General features: G+C 36.5%; 4 protein-coding genes across 4 annotated transcripts in view; 2 read left to right on the top strand and 2 right to left on the bottom strand.

The window, feature by feature from the left end:
• The window catches only part of CBG13771, a gene marked incomplete at both ends in the record, with an annotated part of 5,301 nt that extends 4,934 nt beyond the window's left edge, over positions 1-367 (bottom strand). Inside the window, 2 exons of the mRNA XM_002632477.1 lie at positions 216-263; positions 333-367. Coding sequence (XP_002632523.1) covers positions 216-263; positions 333-367 — 83 coding nt within the window. The remainder of the gene's footprint in view (positions 1-215; positions 264-332) is intronic.
• Positions 1-6,232, top strand: part of Cbr-fcd-2 — a gene marked incomplete at both ends in the record, with an annotated part of 11,032 nt that extends 4,800 nt beyond the window's left edge. The window contains 6 exons of the mRNA XM_045244818.1: positions 853-1,070; positions 1,147-1,541; positions 2,410-3,196; positions 3,842-4,107; positions 4,660-5,330; positions 6,032-6,232. Coding sequence (XP_045095251.1) covers positions 853-1,070; positions 1,147-1,541; positions 2,410-3,196; positions 3,842-4,107; positions 4,660-5,330; positions 6,032-6,232 — 2,538 coding nt within the window. The remainder of the gene's footprint in view (positions 1-852; positions 1,071-1,146; positions 1,542-2,409; positions 3,197-3,841; positions 4,108-4,659; positions 5,331-6,031) is intronic.
• Positions 6,233-7,411: 1,179 nt separating this feature from the next.
• CBG13769 lies at positions 7,412-8,588 on the bottom strand (the record flags this gene model as incomplete). Its single annotated transcript, XM_045244817.1, has 2 exons — positions 7,412-7,577; positions 8,461-8,588. 2 exons carry the CDS (start codon positions 8,586-8,588, stop codon positions 7,412-7,414), a joined length of 294 nt encoding a protein of 97 aa, XP_045095250.1.
• Positions 8,589-10,444: 1,856 nt separating this feature from the next.
• CBG13767 lies at positions 10,445-14,331 on the top strand (the record flags this gene model as incomplete). The annotated part of the gene is made up of 3 exons (XM_002632474.1): positions 10,445-10,815; positions 12,302-13,079; positions 14,116-14,331. The coding sequence occupies 3 exons, from the start codon at positions 10,445-10,447 to the stop codon at positions 14,329-14,331; spliced, it is 1,365 nt and encodes a 454-aa protein (XP_002632520.1).
• Positions 14,332-16,302: the final 1,971 nt, after the last annotated feature.

Below are 16,302 nucleotides of genomic sequence, written 5' to 3'. Positions count from 1 at the left end.
AAAAAAAAGTGAAAACGAGCGAAAAAATTTTAAAAGTTTGAATTCGCGCGCTTTTTTTACTCACCGGGCGGCCTAGAAAAAACCTCGTCCCTAAGGGCTTTCATCGTATTTTTCGATGCGTTTTTCTCGATGAAGGAATTTTTTTGAATGTTTTCTTTATTTTTATGTCAATCTACATGCATTTCTTCACATTTTGATGCAATAAAAAATTTCACCGTGCACCACCTTTAAATTTTTTTACAGCAATTTTCAGCAGTGTTAGCCTGCAAAAGTCCAAAATTTTTTTTTCAACTTTTTTCACAAAAATTTTCAGAATAGCTTTAAAAACTCACAATAAGAATATGAAGGTGAAGAATCCGAGAATCATCTCGATGATGCCTTTTTGCTTCTTTTCGAGAACATTCCCGTCTGAAAAATGGAATTTTTAGAACTGAATTTTTTTTGAAAAAATATTTTCCAGCGATTTTTTGATAATTTCTAGGATTTTTAACCCAATTGCCATCGAAAATCTGTGTTTTAAACGACTCCAGACGATGAAAATCGATTTTCCCGGTTAAAAAATGGTTTTGCGAAAAAACTAATTTTTGAAGTTTTTTACTCGAATTTTTTGCTTATTTTGATCAAAAATCATTTTCTAAAACTCACCTTTATCGATATATGCCATTTTCTAGCGATTTTTAGTACTTTTAATAGAAAAATCCACAAAAAACGGCCTAGAAATAGTCACACGTCGACTAGTGGCGTCGCCGGGGTGTTTGCGGACACACGGCGACGCGCAAATGCACATGAGGCGGAAAAATGGAGGGAAATTTGAATTTTAAGCGATTTTTCGCAAATTATTGGCTTTTTCAGAAATGCATCGAACTGATTCATAAACTATCGATTCCAAATATCAAGCGACTGTTCCAAGTGATGCTTCTGATGAATGTTCCAAACATGAAATCGGCGAAATCGGTTCTTTTTGATATCGATGAAGTGATCAATCGATTTTTGATTTCTGTCAATGACCGGGAGAAGTTTTTGGGCGTTTTGGCGTTGTTGATGAAGATTCAGGTGGAGATGGAGAAGAAGTGGGTTTTGGAATTTTCGCATTTTCCAAAAAAATTCTTTCTGGCGCCAAATTCTAAAACTCAAATTCCCTTCCAGACACTCTGAAAACCAAGAGCTCCTCGTCCGGGAAGGAATCGCGCGCATCGAAGACGCCATCAAGACATCGTCACGTCTTCGTGGCGCCTTCTATGAACATCTGAAGCTCGTCCTTCAGCAACGAAAACGATCGGAGGAAATTCGATTTTTCATCGAGTGGTCCCAGAATTTATTGCAGCGATTCAAAGAGGATTTCTTTGAGTTTCAAGAGGAAATGGATCAGGAGTGTACGTGGATTCTCAAGCCACCGTCTGAACGTCTTCAGGAGGTGATTCCGATGTTTGAGCTGGTTTTGGAGATGGAGCATTTGAAAACGCGATGGAAGGAGGAGGAGGAGGAGAACGAGGGGATGGGAAATGATACTGTAGTCACTAAAGATTTGGATTTTGCCTTTGGTAAGGCAGAATGAGAATTTTTGGAAAATTTTGAACTGAAAAACTGGTTTTCAGCGATTTTTTTTCCATTTCTTCAGGCTAAAACACACAATTAAAGTTAGATATTCAAAGAATAATTCTTTATTTTCACTGAAAAATTCTTTTTTTTTTCGATTTTTCCTGGAAAATCGATTGGAATCATAGTTTTCCGATAGTTTTATACATTTTTACACCTTTCTCGCCGGCGATTCGACTTGAATAGTCTGAAATTTTTTCGAAAATTTTTAAATAATTTTTTTTCTTCGGAGCATCGTTGTTGGGAAAAAAATGAGTGGGAATTTGAAATTTCAAAATTGGATTTCACAATTTCAGACTGTTTTTATGAACGAAAATTAGCAAAAAATTGTTTAAAAAATGGCTGAAAATACCGGTTTTTCACTGAAAAATACAAATTTTCAGAACAAAAAATTTTAAATTTCCTAGGTCACCACTATCATTTCCAGAAGCTTTTGTTATTTTTTTTAGCCAAAAAACCATTCAAAAACTCCAATTTTGACCTGAAAATCGCTTAAAAATGACATGGGCGGCTCCAAAACTTTCGTGTCAATTTACGCTAAACAACGCGCACAAGCGGGATTTCGGAGCAATTTGTTGGGAAAAAAATGAGTGGGAATTTGAAATTTCAATTGAATTTTGCAATTTTTGGCTTCGAAAGCCCGATTTTTCTACGAAATTGTGTGTTTTAGCCAGAAATAACTATTTTTATGAACGAAAGAAAATTGTAAAAAATAACTGAAAATTCCGGTTTTCCACTGAAAAATACAAATTTTCAGAACAAAATTTATTTTGATAAGTTTTAAATTTCCTAGGCCACCACTATCATTTCCAGAAGCCCTCCTGCCATCTCAAGACGAAGACCTTCCCGCGGACCGAGACCAAAAACTGGACCACCTCTACTTCCTAATCCAAATGTGTCGTTCAGTGCTAAACGCCTTCTTGACCCACTCATCCTCAGATGACGTGGCAAAAATCGCGATTCGTCAGTTTAAAGTGATGATGGAGGCTGAGAAAAAGCTAGCAGCAGGGCTAGGCAGTGGTGCCACGTGGCGTGTGCCGAATTTGGAATTCAAAGAGATTACGGTATCGGGTCCGGAGAAGCCCAAAGCTAAGGGAGGAGCTAGAAAACGAAAAAGTGATGAGACTACGATTATTGGAGCAACTGGAGATGATTTATTGGCTCAAGAAGCGGAAGAAGAGGAGGATGAAACAGAGAAAAACGTCCCCAATTTAACACTAAAATCGCATTTCACTTGTCTTCGACTCCGCCCACTTGTTCATATTTTGAAATTGGCCCAGAAGAAAAGAGGGTGCTTGAAGTACCTTTGTGATGAGCTACAAACGGTTTTTGATCACATTGCGCGGTCTAAAAAAAAAGCACCGCCCATGTTGGCTGCTCGAGCCATCACTCAAAAAATCGATGCTTTCTATCATGGCGACGCGGCAAGTGTATGGTTTTGTGTGCGAAAATCGACAGAGCACATTTGGGAAATTGTCGTATCGATGTTTCATTTCTTCTCAACACTAGCAGATGCCAGTCAACAATCCAGTGTTCAAATGCAGAAGGATTTGGAGGAGATGGGAGAGAAGAGCTTGAAATTGATGCATTGTTTGTTGAGGTGCTTTAATAGAAACAATGCTTTTTATCGATTTTCTCTGACCTTGAACACTTTTACACTTCATCCCCCAGTTTTTGCCGGAAAATTGACTCTGGAAACTTGTTTTTTTCTCGAATGTTCGATAATCGCTTTTAGCTGAAAATTGATCTAATATCCAGGAAGAAAACGAATTTTTTTCGCTTAAAACTGGCAAAAACTCGATTTACTTGCATTTTTATCCAATTTCTTGTCGAAAAACCATTCAAAACCGCCTATTTCGACCTGAAAACCGCCCAGAAATGACATGGGCGGCTCTTGTGGTTTTACGCTAAACAACGCGCACTAGCGGGATTTCGGAGCATCGTTGTTGGGAAAAAATGAGTGGGAATTTGAAATTTCAAAATTGAATTTTGCGATTTCAGGCTTAAAAAGCCCGAATTTTCTGCAAAATTGTGTGTTTTAGCATGAATAACTATTTTTATAAACGAAAAATAGCAAAAAATGGGAAAAAAATCGCTAAAAATTCCGGGTGTTCACTGAAAAATACATATTTTCAGAGAAATTTCAAATGTGAATTTCGCATTTTAGGCTGGAAAAAGCAGTTTTATATCGATTTTTTCTAGATTTTTCTGCAAAATTTCAGAAATTTTTCATTTTTTTTTCCAGCGGTGATCTCTATGGAGGTGAGGAGAAGCTGTCGGCCGTCGAGAAAGCCGATCGAAAATCGGTAATTATTCGAATCATCGAAAAGAAGATGTTCGGTCTGGAAAGACTGTCGAATAACGAGGAAGAGGCGAGAATTGAGATTGGGAAGTTTCTGGCGAAATCCGCCGAATTCTCTCCGACACCGGCGGTGGCGGTGGCACTTTTGAACGTTTTCGACGATTTGAAATTGGATGAAGAGGAGCAAGCGGAGACGAGGAAGGTTATGGGTGAGTTTGGAGTTTAGCAGTGGAGCGCGTTTTCGATTTTTTTTTAGAAATTTGAATTTTTCGGAAAAATCGATGATTCGTCGAAATTTTCGCTGTTTTTCGCTCCGAAAAAAAGGAATTTTGCATGAAAAACGGAGGAAAATTGCCTTTGAAACAGAAAAAACATAAAAAATCGTTTTTCAAATGTTGACCTAAAAATTCGATTTTCGATATTTTGATGCTTCGAATTGATTGGCGATAACCCCTATTTTCTCGCATTTTTTTTAATTTTTGAGTGAAAAAACTAGTCAAAGCCCTCTATTTTGACCTAAAAATGGCCAAAAATTGATATGGGCGGCTCCAGAAGATTTACGCTAAACAACGCACACTAGCGGGATTTCGGAGCATCGTTGCCAGAGAAAAAAGTGGGAATTCGAAAACTTTCGCTAATAATTAGGGTTTTCCAAGAAATCTAGCCTAATAAATTGATGAAATTTCGGGAAAAACGAAAATTTAGTAAACGCGCTCTACCTATAAAATTGGAAAATTCACAAAAAAAACTGTTTTTTTTAGCAAAATACGCGCTGGCCTACCTGAAAAAGGATTGGAGCAAAGTAGACGAGCAGTGGAGTCGCGGAACGAAGTACACGAACGCGGTGAAGGATATTCTACAGCATTATATAAATTTGCGACGAGAGAAAGATCAATTGCTGGCGATTCAATGGATTTTAACGAATAAAGTTGTGCAACTGGTACCCGAGGATGATAAGAGGAAATCGTGCGTTTTTTCGCAGCAATCCGACGATGAGATGCTGGAAAAAGAGGACAAAAAAGCGGTGTTCTACTGTATTAGCAAGACGACGTTTGGCGTGATTTTCAAGACTCTTTTTGGATGTCTTAACACCAGATGCCTCAAATACGATATGTCTGGAATTGCAGCCAAAAATCGGCTTGTCGATGAGGATGAAACTCTGGAATCCTGGGAAATTGCATCATCCTGCTTCTTAATCCTTTGTCTGTTCCTTAGAATTAATAAAATCCGAACCACCGCGGTGCTAACCACTGCCATTCGCGAGGGAAAACAGTTTTTGATTACTGTATCTCGAAAGTCTTCGTTCATCTATCTAATGGAGAATATTACGAAGGGAACGAACTTCGATGTGGTTTGTCGAAGAGTCGAGAAGATTCTATCGGCGGTGCAGCAGGGAAATCGAGTCTTGCAGAGTATTGGAACCTATGCGAAGGTTCAGGAATTCAAGAAAATTTGAAATTGTCCAGCGGAGCGCGTTTGCAAAGCGCGAAAATTTGAAAATTTTTGTGATTTTTTGATTTTTTCGAAAATATTTTCAGATCGAAACACACAGGTTTTAGGTGACGACCTAGATTTTTTAGGTCATGACCTAGATTTTTTTAGGTCAAGACCTAGATTTTTTTTAGGTCATGACCCAGATTTTTCTAGGTCATGACCTAGATTTTTTAGGTCATGACCTAGATTTTTTCAGGTCATGACCTGGTTTTTTTGGTCATGACCTAGATTTTCAAGATTTTTTTTGAAAATTCACAAAAAAATTTTTTTTCAATTTGGAGATTTTCAGAGTTTTCAAAAATACCTTATATTCTGAAAATTTTAAAATTTGTTAAAATTTTTTAATACTAATTTTTTTTCGTTTTCAAAATATGCAAAAAATGCCTGAAAATCGCTATTTCAGTAGATTTAAGATTTTTCGAAAAGTTCTGAAATTGCAGAAAAAAGGCTTAAAATATGCAAGAAGGCTCAAAAAATGGCTGTTTTATCGATTTAAATTTTTTTTCATAAATTTAAGAATTTTTCGAAAAAAAATTCTAAACATTTTAATTTTTTTTCAAAACTGAAAATTTTGGCAATCGCGCTCCGCTGGACAATGCGAGTTTTGAACTTTTCAACATAAAAAACCTGAATTTTAAGACACAAAAATGCGTTCATCTCCTGAAACGCTTCCCCGAACTTCGTGCAGAGAACGAGAATTGCCTACGTGTGATACACTCGGCAATGGTCAAAAACGAGTGTTTGAATGCGTTCACAGTGGGTCTAGTGAAGAGCAGATCCATCGACGGAGAGATTATCACGAATCAACCGGACAGTCCAATGGATTCGGATGATGAATAAATAACTTTTTTATTGATTTTTGTTGTTTGAAATTCGCAACCAATTTTTATAAAAACTCCTGTGTCAATAAATATTTTACTTGTATGATTTGATTATATATATATATATATATATATATATATATATATATATATATATATATATATATATATATATATATATATATATATATATATATATATATATATATTTATATTTATATCAAAATGTGTGGAAAAATTCGAAAAATCGCTTCAGAAAGCAAAAAAAAGCAAGTCACCTAAATTTTTTAGGTCATGACCTAGATTTTTTAGACCTCTCCCTAATTAGCATATTTCCAAATTTTCGTTCGAAAATATTCGCTCATTCCCGAGTTACAGCCCATTTTTGCTCATCATTTTCCTCCGTTTTCTCCCCGAGTGGGCGGAGCGTCGCCGACGCAAGGCTGCGGCGCGGAAAATTGCGAATATTTCCTCGAGCCATTTTCTGCTGAAATTTCGGTTTCAGACAGCTAAACACAGAGAAAAACGTGTCGGAAAGTATGGAGGAAGGGGGTTTTGAATATTTTCATCGTGGTACCTAATTTAATTTTACGAATTTTCGCCAGGAAATAGTACAAATTCGGAAAAAGTAAAAAAATTCCGAAATTACTGAGAAATCGAGTTTTTGGCTTCCATTTTTTTTGCCAATTTGGTTTGAATTATTGAAAGGAGCTGTTGAAAAGCCAAAACGATTTCATGGAATATCATTTGTGCGAGGTTGATGTCCCTAGAATCGATACGGGGGCAAATTCAAACGAGGAGGAGGGCAATTACTGACAGCCAGCTGGTGTACGGTAGAGTGTACGGTAGAGCGCATTTGGAAGAGAGGGTACCTTTATTGAAAGGAAGGTAGAAGATCGAGTCTTTTTTGAGAATTATTCACTAATTTTCTCTTCTTTTTCCTTCAATTTGAAACTTATCTCCAATAAAGGAGTCTCTTTCGAATAACTCAAAGGCGAAGACTGGGCTTTTTAGAGATTTCAAAAAAAAACTTTATTATTGAATAGAGAAAAAGCATATTTATGAGCGTATAAACATTACAAATTGAAAGAAGGAGTTTGAAAACATGCTTGAAACTTGAAGTTGGTATGGTAAAGTTTAACACATAATCTTATTAAAACTATGTATAAAAGAAGAGGAGATCACAAAATGATACAATTCAATTTGGTTTATTCCATACTTGAAAACAGAAACATAACTCCAGTTTTCTGTCTGCATGTAGTTCGAAGCTTTCAAATATTGACCCAATCATTCCATCGTTTCTGATCAGATTGCACACGGGTTCTGCGTCTGGTAGCGTTAGTGTCCACTCATCATCAATTTTCCTGAAAAATTCGGAACAATTTATCAAAAAAGCCTTGTTAAAGACTTGTTTATCCTACACTTCCATAGGTCTTCCATCGTTTTCAGCGCTCTTCGTCCAATCCAAATCTCTCAAAACTTCAACAGAAGCCTTTCGAGCATTTAGGAGTGCGAAGGTTTCAATCTCCATAAATTCCAAATTTTGAAGTTTGGATCCCATCTGCCATTCCTTCAAAATAGTATTGATATCCGTTGGTGTCCACTTTGAACCATATGAGAGAATGACAGAATTGGTCCCATTAAGAACAGAGGGTAAAGTGAGCCAAAAGGAATCCCAAACAGAAATGCAACGAAACGGAATTGGTTCTGTGTATTGAAAGTTCTCATCAATTGCAATAGCTTCCAAATCAAAATATCCCGTCCCTTTGAGATTTTTGAAAGTACCATCCAAAGTTTCAACAGAAGTGATAACTCCCTTGCTAATAAAAGCTCGTGGAATTGTTGGTTGAAGGTTGATAATCCATTCGATAAGTGATTCCTCAGAGATACGGACATCATAAATTGGCGAGCGAAATACTTCACAGATGTGCTCAGCCATCTGTTTCAAGTCTTCAATTCCATTATCCTTGAGATATAAAAAATGAACAGTTTGTGGTCCCCTGAAGCTGGTATGAGGACCAGGATATACTGATGACTCCTTTTCTTTATCGTAGTCAATAATCCATTTTAGTCCTGGAGCATCAGGAAGTTTCAACCAAATTTGTGGGCCTTCATCGGACGAAGAAAAATGAATATAAAAAAGATTGGAACGAATGCGTTTAGCCATTGATTTGGCTCGTTTTGAGAGAAGAGAAAAGAGAATTCTGAAAATTACTTTCCTAGTTAAGGCAAAGAGAAAATACTTACATTTCCAATACATCCAAGTTTTCGATACATTCGAGTAGCACTATTTTGGGAAGCTTTAGTAGAGGAAATCGACTTTTTGTTGATTTGCGTTGAATATCAAGATGTCCAAAACGATTCGAAAAAACCATTTCGGCTGCATTAACACTTATTCATGTGGTTTAAGGCTATTTGTAACGCAAACGTATAATCAATAGGTGGACAAATTCGAATAAGGCGGGCAATTACTGACAGCTGGCTGGTTCACGCTAGAGCGCATTTTGACAAGGGGTTCCCTTTTTATAAAAAAAAGGTGGGTTGGCAGGCGGTAGAAGATCGAGTCTCTTTTGTATGTTCGGTTTGTTCTTTTCTTTGTGTGGAATATACAGTTCAAAATGAAACGTTAACCTATGAACCCCGGTATCCCTTATCATCGACTTTTATCTCAAACACCATGCTAGCTAGAAAATTTGACAAACTATGAAATTGCTCAACTTGAGATTTTACACATTTTTGTAATTTTCAAAAATTTTGTAGCGTTTTTAGTTTCCGAGATACAAGCACTGCCCCACGTGGGTTCAGGAGAGGGGGTCAGAAAGCGCGCCCCAGCTAACTCGTAGGCCAGCCGAAATTAATTAATTCAAAATGACACGTGGATTTCACGTGGTTTCTCTAATGTTTTTTAACGATACAGAAGACAATGAATTCGTTTTTTCTTTCGGTTAATACTGATCCTTTTATGTTGCTGTTCCCCTTAAATTGCCCGAGGAAGGGCATGGCAATACATGAAGATTTATTCAGATTCAGGATATGTAACAAGAGAAACAACAATTATTATTAAACCGATGATCCATCCGACTTCTCATAAAACGATGATCCGTCCGACTTCTCATGGGGACAGCTCGTGTCGTTGTTGCCTTCGCAATCGGATGCCGGTTTCTGGTTCATCTGAAAATAGAACGAATTATTGAATAACCTCTAATAAACAATTAATAATTATGGAAGAACCTCAATGCATTTACTCACATGTTTCATGCTCCATCATCGAAGTGATATCCTTCGCTTCGTTGTAAAATCACCGATTTTTTGCCGACAAATGGACGAAGGCAAATGAAGATTAAGTTAACTTCTTCTTGATGTGGAGATCGTTCGAGTGCCCGACTTCTTTTTTCTGCAGTTGCTGGCATGTGGTGGGAAACGATCGTAGCACTTTCTCCAGATCTGCTTGTCGCAGTTGTACTTCTGGGCGAGCTGACAGAGCGATGGCACGAGCCTAGAAAATCAATAAATATTGGAACATTACATATTTCAGTTACTCACCTCAAAAAAATGTCGAAAATCGAGCTTTCTTCCATTCGCTCACTTAACTCATCACTACACGAGGCCGTTGCATTGGACTTTTCACCTTAATAAATAATTTGAAACTTTTTTCAACTAATTTTCATTGAAAAAAAAGGGGAAAAACAAGAAAAAACGAGCGAAAACGAAAGAAAACATCGAAAAAATATTGAAAAAAATATTCGTATTCTCGGCCTAATGCATTAAAGTATGATTGTCAGTCAACGAACTCTCAGCAGCCAATTGAGAATTTTCGAAAAAATTACTGGGGCGCGCTTTCTGACCCCCTCGCCTGAACCCACGTGCTGCCCAAGAAAAGGTGAGAGGGGACGCAGACAGCTAGTAGGTCTGTTTTCTCTGTGTCTCGTTTTTCAAATTTAAAAGCACATATCGATGTTTATACTCATTTTTTCAAAGAGCTTCTAAATGAGTCTAAACACGACCAGTTTTGGAAATTTTCGATTTTTGGGTCTCACTGCGAAAATTCGAAAATTTTCAATTTTTGAAATTTGTTGATCTACCAAAAAGTTTTCAAAAAACCCGCCAATTTTCGACTTTCCTGAATTGTTTTTTTTTCATCATTCTACCTCATTTTTGTCCGTTTTTCTTCGTTTTTCCAGCCACTTTCACCGTTTTTTGTGATTTTTCCATATTTTCAGTTCCCAAAAAGATGGACCAGGACGGAGTTGGAGCTGGCAAACGCACCAAACTTGATGACCAAGATTTCAGAAATCATTTGAGAACACTTTTCAATCAAAGAATCACAATCGAAAAGGCTTATGACGATGTGAATAGTGTGGAGAGTGAGTCCGAGAATTGGACCAAATTATCGAGAATTTCGGAATTGAAAAGAAAAAGTGACTATTCGGATCGAATGAAACAACAATGGAACAATATTTTGGATTTTCTTTTTGCTGGAAGTCATCATATGAAAGTTGGCAAAATTACGGATGTCTATGAGGAATATGCACTGAAATATTTTGATGATCTGCAACATCGAAACAAGAAAAAGATCAAAGATCATGAAGAGATTCTGAATATGTGAGTTTGGGGCTCGGTGGCTTTGAGATCAATTATCTGAGATAATTTATCTCAGTTCCTATATGAAATATCAAAAATGTGTCAACTGATAAGATATTTGTTTGGAAATTTTTTACATTTTATCAGTTATCAAAATGTTTACATTTTTTATGAGTACCGAGATAATTGGTATCAAAGTAAGAGCACAGCGGATAACCCTCCTCCTCTAACAGAAGCTCACCCTATACTTGCCATTTGAGCTCAATTATCTGCTCATAGGAGATATCAAAAATGTGTCAACTAATAAAATATTTGTCTTAATATTTCCTATATTTTATCAGTAAACAAAATTTAGATATCTCTTATAGGAACCGAGATAATTCAGATCAAAGTTTGATTATAAGTGGCGTGCCGCACCTTTACCAGCGGACCGCCGGTGGCGCCATTCCCTTATACAAAGTTTGGGCCCAATTATCCCAATTCCCATTCGAATTATCAAAAATGTGTCAACTGATAAAATATTTGCCTACAAAATTTCTATATTTCATCAGTTACCAAAATTTTGACATCTCCTATGAGTACCGAGATAATTGATATCAAAGTAAGATCACATCGGGTAACCCTCCTCCTCTAACAGAAGCTCACCTGATACTTGCACTTCGAGCTCAATTATCTCGCTTCTTCTGGAAAATATTCAACATTTGTCAACTAATAAAAGATTTGCCTAAAAATTTGCTTCGTTTTATCAGTTGACAAATTTTTGATATCTCTTAAAGGAGCCGAGATAATTGGTGTCAAAGTAAGAGCACAGCGGATAACCCTCTTCCACTAATAGAAGCTCACCCTATACGTTCACTTTGAATCCAGCTATCACGCTCTCCGTGAAAGATGTCAAAATTAAGTTAACAAATAAAATATTTGCCTGAAAATTTCCTATATTTTATCAGGTAGCAAAATGTTGCTATCTCTCATAGAAATCGAGATAATTAAGCTCAAAGTTAGAAGTTAAGCCGCTCTAATACACTGACTTTTCATTTTTGACCCAATTTATCTAGGTTCCTTTCATAGATATTAAAAATTTGTCAACTTGTAAAATATTTCTCAATTTATCAGCTATCTTTTATCTGTTGACAAAATTTTAATATCTATCACAGTAATTGAGATATATGGGATCGAAGTGGAAAGCGATTTGATTTAAAGGTGGGGGGACATGAAAAAAATAACTTTCTCGAAATTCCGTTCAAAGATGCCCCTCGAGGAATTGAACTTGTGAGGACGATGATTGAGGGTACGGCGCCGCTACCGACTGAGCCACGCGGGCAAAGAGAAAGCACACGTCCGATTGCATACATAAAGGCGAGGACGACAGCTGTACGCAGAGTGACATTAAGCGTTGTACACCGTGACTGTAGAATGCATACTCTAGCTACAAAAAAACTACGAAAAATCTCCTATCCCCCCACCTTTAAGAAATTTTTGTAGCCATCTGACATCTATTTTAATTCAGCCTGTTCCACCGCCAACACAGTCAAAAATGCTACGAGGCATCCACCATTTTCCACCTTCAAATCAAAAAGATCAAATTCACAATTGGCTACAAGGACATTTGCATTGAACTCGTCACCGAGGACAAGACTCAAAAAGATAGGCCCACAAAGGTGTTGAAATTGGAATATTGGTGTTTGGGAGAAAAGAAATGTGCAGTGGTCTATGGAAACACTAGATTCACTATGATGAAGTCTTGTGATGAAGCGGCTTCAATGGACCTGTACTTTCTGCTCCAACACCCAAGATTGATTCTCGGAGAGTTGAAATTCTCAGTTGAGCCATACGATTCGGCTTATCCCGGAGTGTTTCCGGATATTTCTGTGTACAGAATGATTCATGGATTATTTCAATTGAATGATCGTAAGATGAATGTCATCAATTTCAACATCATGCTCACCAGAGAGCTTTTGTTCTGTGGAAAAACAACATTTACCAGTGACTCCCTTCCGTTGGACATGCTCTTGGATTTCTTCCAACAAGGCGTTCTTCACAAGATTCGACTTCAAATTTGGAACGATTTTGAGACGACGAAGGGGAATGAGGAGTTTGAAGCGCAGGACAGATTCAAGCAGATTCAGCTGAGTGAGACTATGCTTAATGGATGTAATGCATGGAAGAAGGCGAATATTTTGGATGTTCGTGACGCGCAAATCTGTCAGAATTGGAAGCTTTTCTATCATTTTACAATTTTGAAAGTGGAAAATATGACTGGAGAGATTCTGATGGAGTTTATCAAGGTGAGAGGTGTTTTCTTCTTCAAACTTGCATTTAGACTTTTGAGCCAAGTTATCTTGTTTCCTGTAAGATATATCAAAAAATTGTGATTTTTTGAACTCTAAACTTTTACCAGATGTATCTAGATTCCTGTTAAAGATATCAAAAAGTTATCAACTAACGAAATACTTATCAAGAAACTACAAATATTTTATTAGTGAACATATGTTTTATACCTTCTACAGGAACCGAGATAAATTGGATCAAAGTTAGCAATGCCCCCTGATCTGGGGTTTGCAACTTTCGAAATGTCAACTTGCGCCAAACTTTGACCTAATTTATCTTGATTTTCGTAGAAGATATCAAAAAGTTGTCAACTAACCAAATGTGTATCATTTTACCAGCAATGTTTTGTTAATTTACCACTTATTGATAGCGTTCACGACAACCCAGATAGAAGAGCTCACAGTTAACGATTCCCCTCTGTGCTAGAGGTGCCTGTCAAACTTGAACCATAAACTTTGACGTAATTTATCTAGGTCCTAGTGATAGTTATCGAAAAGTTGTCAATTGATAAAGTGTTTACCATATTTTTATCAACATTTTATCAGTTTACAGATTTTTGATATCTATTGTAGGGACTGAGATAAATTGGCTCAAAGGAAGAGACCCTTTTTTTTACTAATTTATAGCCAATTTTTCAAATCCATGCATTTGGATTGATTTAAAGCAAATGAAATCAATATTATTTTGTGAAAGATCTTAAGTTTAATATTTTAGTTTTTTGATTCATCCAAAATAATGGATTTTGAAGAAAAGTATGGCTCTTTTCCATGAGGCTCATGGCACTAGCCTATTTTCGATATAAAATACTCTTCACCGTGCCAGCGCGATCCCCCCCCCCCTTTTCTATGCAAATTGCTTCGTTCTCCTCCGTGTCTCGGTGGTGCAGTGGTAACGCGCCTGCCTACCAATCTAGAGGTTCTTGGTTCGATCCCTCGGTTGGCATTTTGCTTTTTATGTCTTTTTACCGCCGTTTAACACAAATTTCATTTCCAGGTTCTCAAAGAAAAAGGCGAAGAAGGAAGAGACATCAAAATGCAAGTGGCAAACGCTATCGTTTTGGATCAAATCGCAGTGAAAGTGCTTGAAACTTTCAAAGAGTTAAGTGTGCAAAAAACCGAAGGCTCTTTGAAAATCACATTTGAAACCAATAAGAAGAATCAAGTTTCGATGGATTTCGGATGGCAGGACATTCAAATTGAAATTCGCTAACAACTTTATTTGCTAAATGATGGTCCATATATATTTTTTGGGAATTTATGTTTATTATTTTTTGCCTTGTCCTTTGTCTAATAATATATTTATTTGCAATGCATGGGGGAAATAGATAGATAATTTGGCAAGAAATGGGACCTGTACAAATAAAAAAGTAAAATGACCAGACGGACCGACTAGAGTCCTGTAGGTCAAGTGGGAGGGATCAGAATATCATAAGGAATCGCTCCTACTCGCTTAGCAAATGCCACCGAACTGAGATTAGAATTTATCACCTTACATACACGGTTCCACATAGACAAGTTTCTGTGAAGGAAGCAGTCAAATTGACCGTTGATTTTGAACAAATACGGGGCTCTGTTAGAATGGCTGGGAAGAATGTAGGACGACATAGAGGGAAAATGGTATGAGTTTATAACAAGTTTGTGATAGGTACGAAAAAATAGAAGGGTGCGGCGATGAAGGGTGGTTAGCATAGAGAACTGGGATAGGCGATCGGTGTATGAATTGAAGGGCATATTACATCTCTGAAAGACTTTTCTGGTGAAATAACGAAGAGGAGATTCTAGTTTATTGGCAAGTGTGGCATTGGATGGATCGAAAAGTTCACAACCGTATTCGAGGACCGGTCTAATGTAGGTGTCGAAGAGACGGAAATATAGACAAGGGTTTTTCGATTGGAACGTTCTAAAATTGATTTTTGTCAATAAAATTGAAATTGTCCAGAATTTTTTTAGTTTCAAAAAAATTAAAAAATCGAAATTTTCAAATTTTCAAAAAATTTTTTGAATATTCTAGATTTCTCGAATTTTGCAAGAATTTTTAAATAACTTATTTCAACCCTGAAAATCAATATTTTGAATAAAAACTCTTATCAATTGGTGACTCTACATTTTCGGAGCTCCGAAATGTATGATGCACACTTTTATTTGCTCAATTGGGGAAGGGAAATATGGACTCAACTATATTTAATGATAAGCAAATTTTTGATCAGAATGTCAAAAATTTTCTTATTGATTTTCTTAAATTTTTCAAATTTGTGGAAAACTTGAAATTTTGTTCAATTTTCTGAATTCCTGAAATTTTAAATTCCGGAAAATTTTTGAAAAATATTACGTGATTAAAAAAAAAGAAAAAAATTGGGACAGTTCGAGTACTTGTCAGCTTACGTTGTGCTATGTGGAATCTGAAAAAAAATCTGAAAGTCGGAAAAACTCAAAAAATTTGCTTTAACAAGGGAGTTACTTGAGGGAGCAGGTTTAACTTTTTTTGAAATTTTGAGAGCAGATAGAAGAGCTTATGAGAATTCCAAATCTGTTAAAAAAATCAGCAAAATGCTCACGTGAGCTAAGTTATGACCTAGAAAAGTTTCCCTATGATTAAGCAATTTCTCGTGAAATTTTTTTCATGAAATAGTGTATTTCTTTTAAAACAATAGATTTCAATCAGCAGTGTGGTAAAGTGGTAAAATGGCAAGTTCAGAGGAGGAAGGTTGTAGGTTCGATTCTCCCGATCCCAAAAATTTTGCAAAATTTTTTTTGTTTTATTTTAAGCTGCCATAACTGGCTCTGGAATAAAATTTACGCAATCTAATTATGTTTTTGGGGGGTTTCTCGTTATGAATAGGCATTTTCCAGAATAAAAACAGACATTTAATTTTTGAAGAAATTCACAAATATGCTCGAAGATTTTTCAAAAATTTTTTTTTCAATTTTTTTTTGTTTTTTTTATTGAAAAAACAGTTGAGGATTCTAAACACATCGGTGGCATTCGATGAAAAACTGCTGGAAACATATGTTCTTGGCACAATACGCGCATTTGACCATTGACAATGTTTTGCACCCAGATAATTGGCACTTTCCATAAACGTCGAAGCAATATTGAATTAGTCACATCTGCCAATAAGCTTGGCTCAGCATCTGCAATCAAAAAATGAGGGACGTTTTCAGAAACTTCAGAAACGTTGAT

This window comes from Caenorhabditis briggsae (genome assembly GCF_000004555.2).
Source record: "Caenorhabditis briggsae complete genome, chrIV, whole genome shotgun sequence".
In the NCBI taxonomy this organism is placed as follows: domain Eukaryota; kingdom Metazoa; phylum Nematoda; class Chromadorea; order Rhabditida; family Rhabditidae; genus Caenorhabditis; species Caenorhabditis briggsae.
This window is presented reverse-complemented; position numbering and strand designations above follow the sequence as displayed.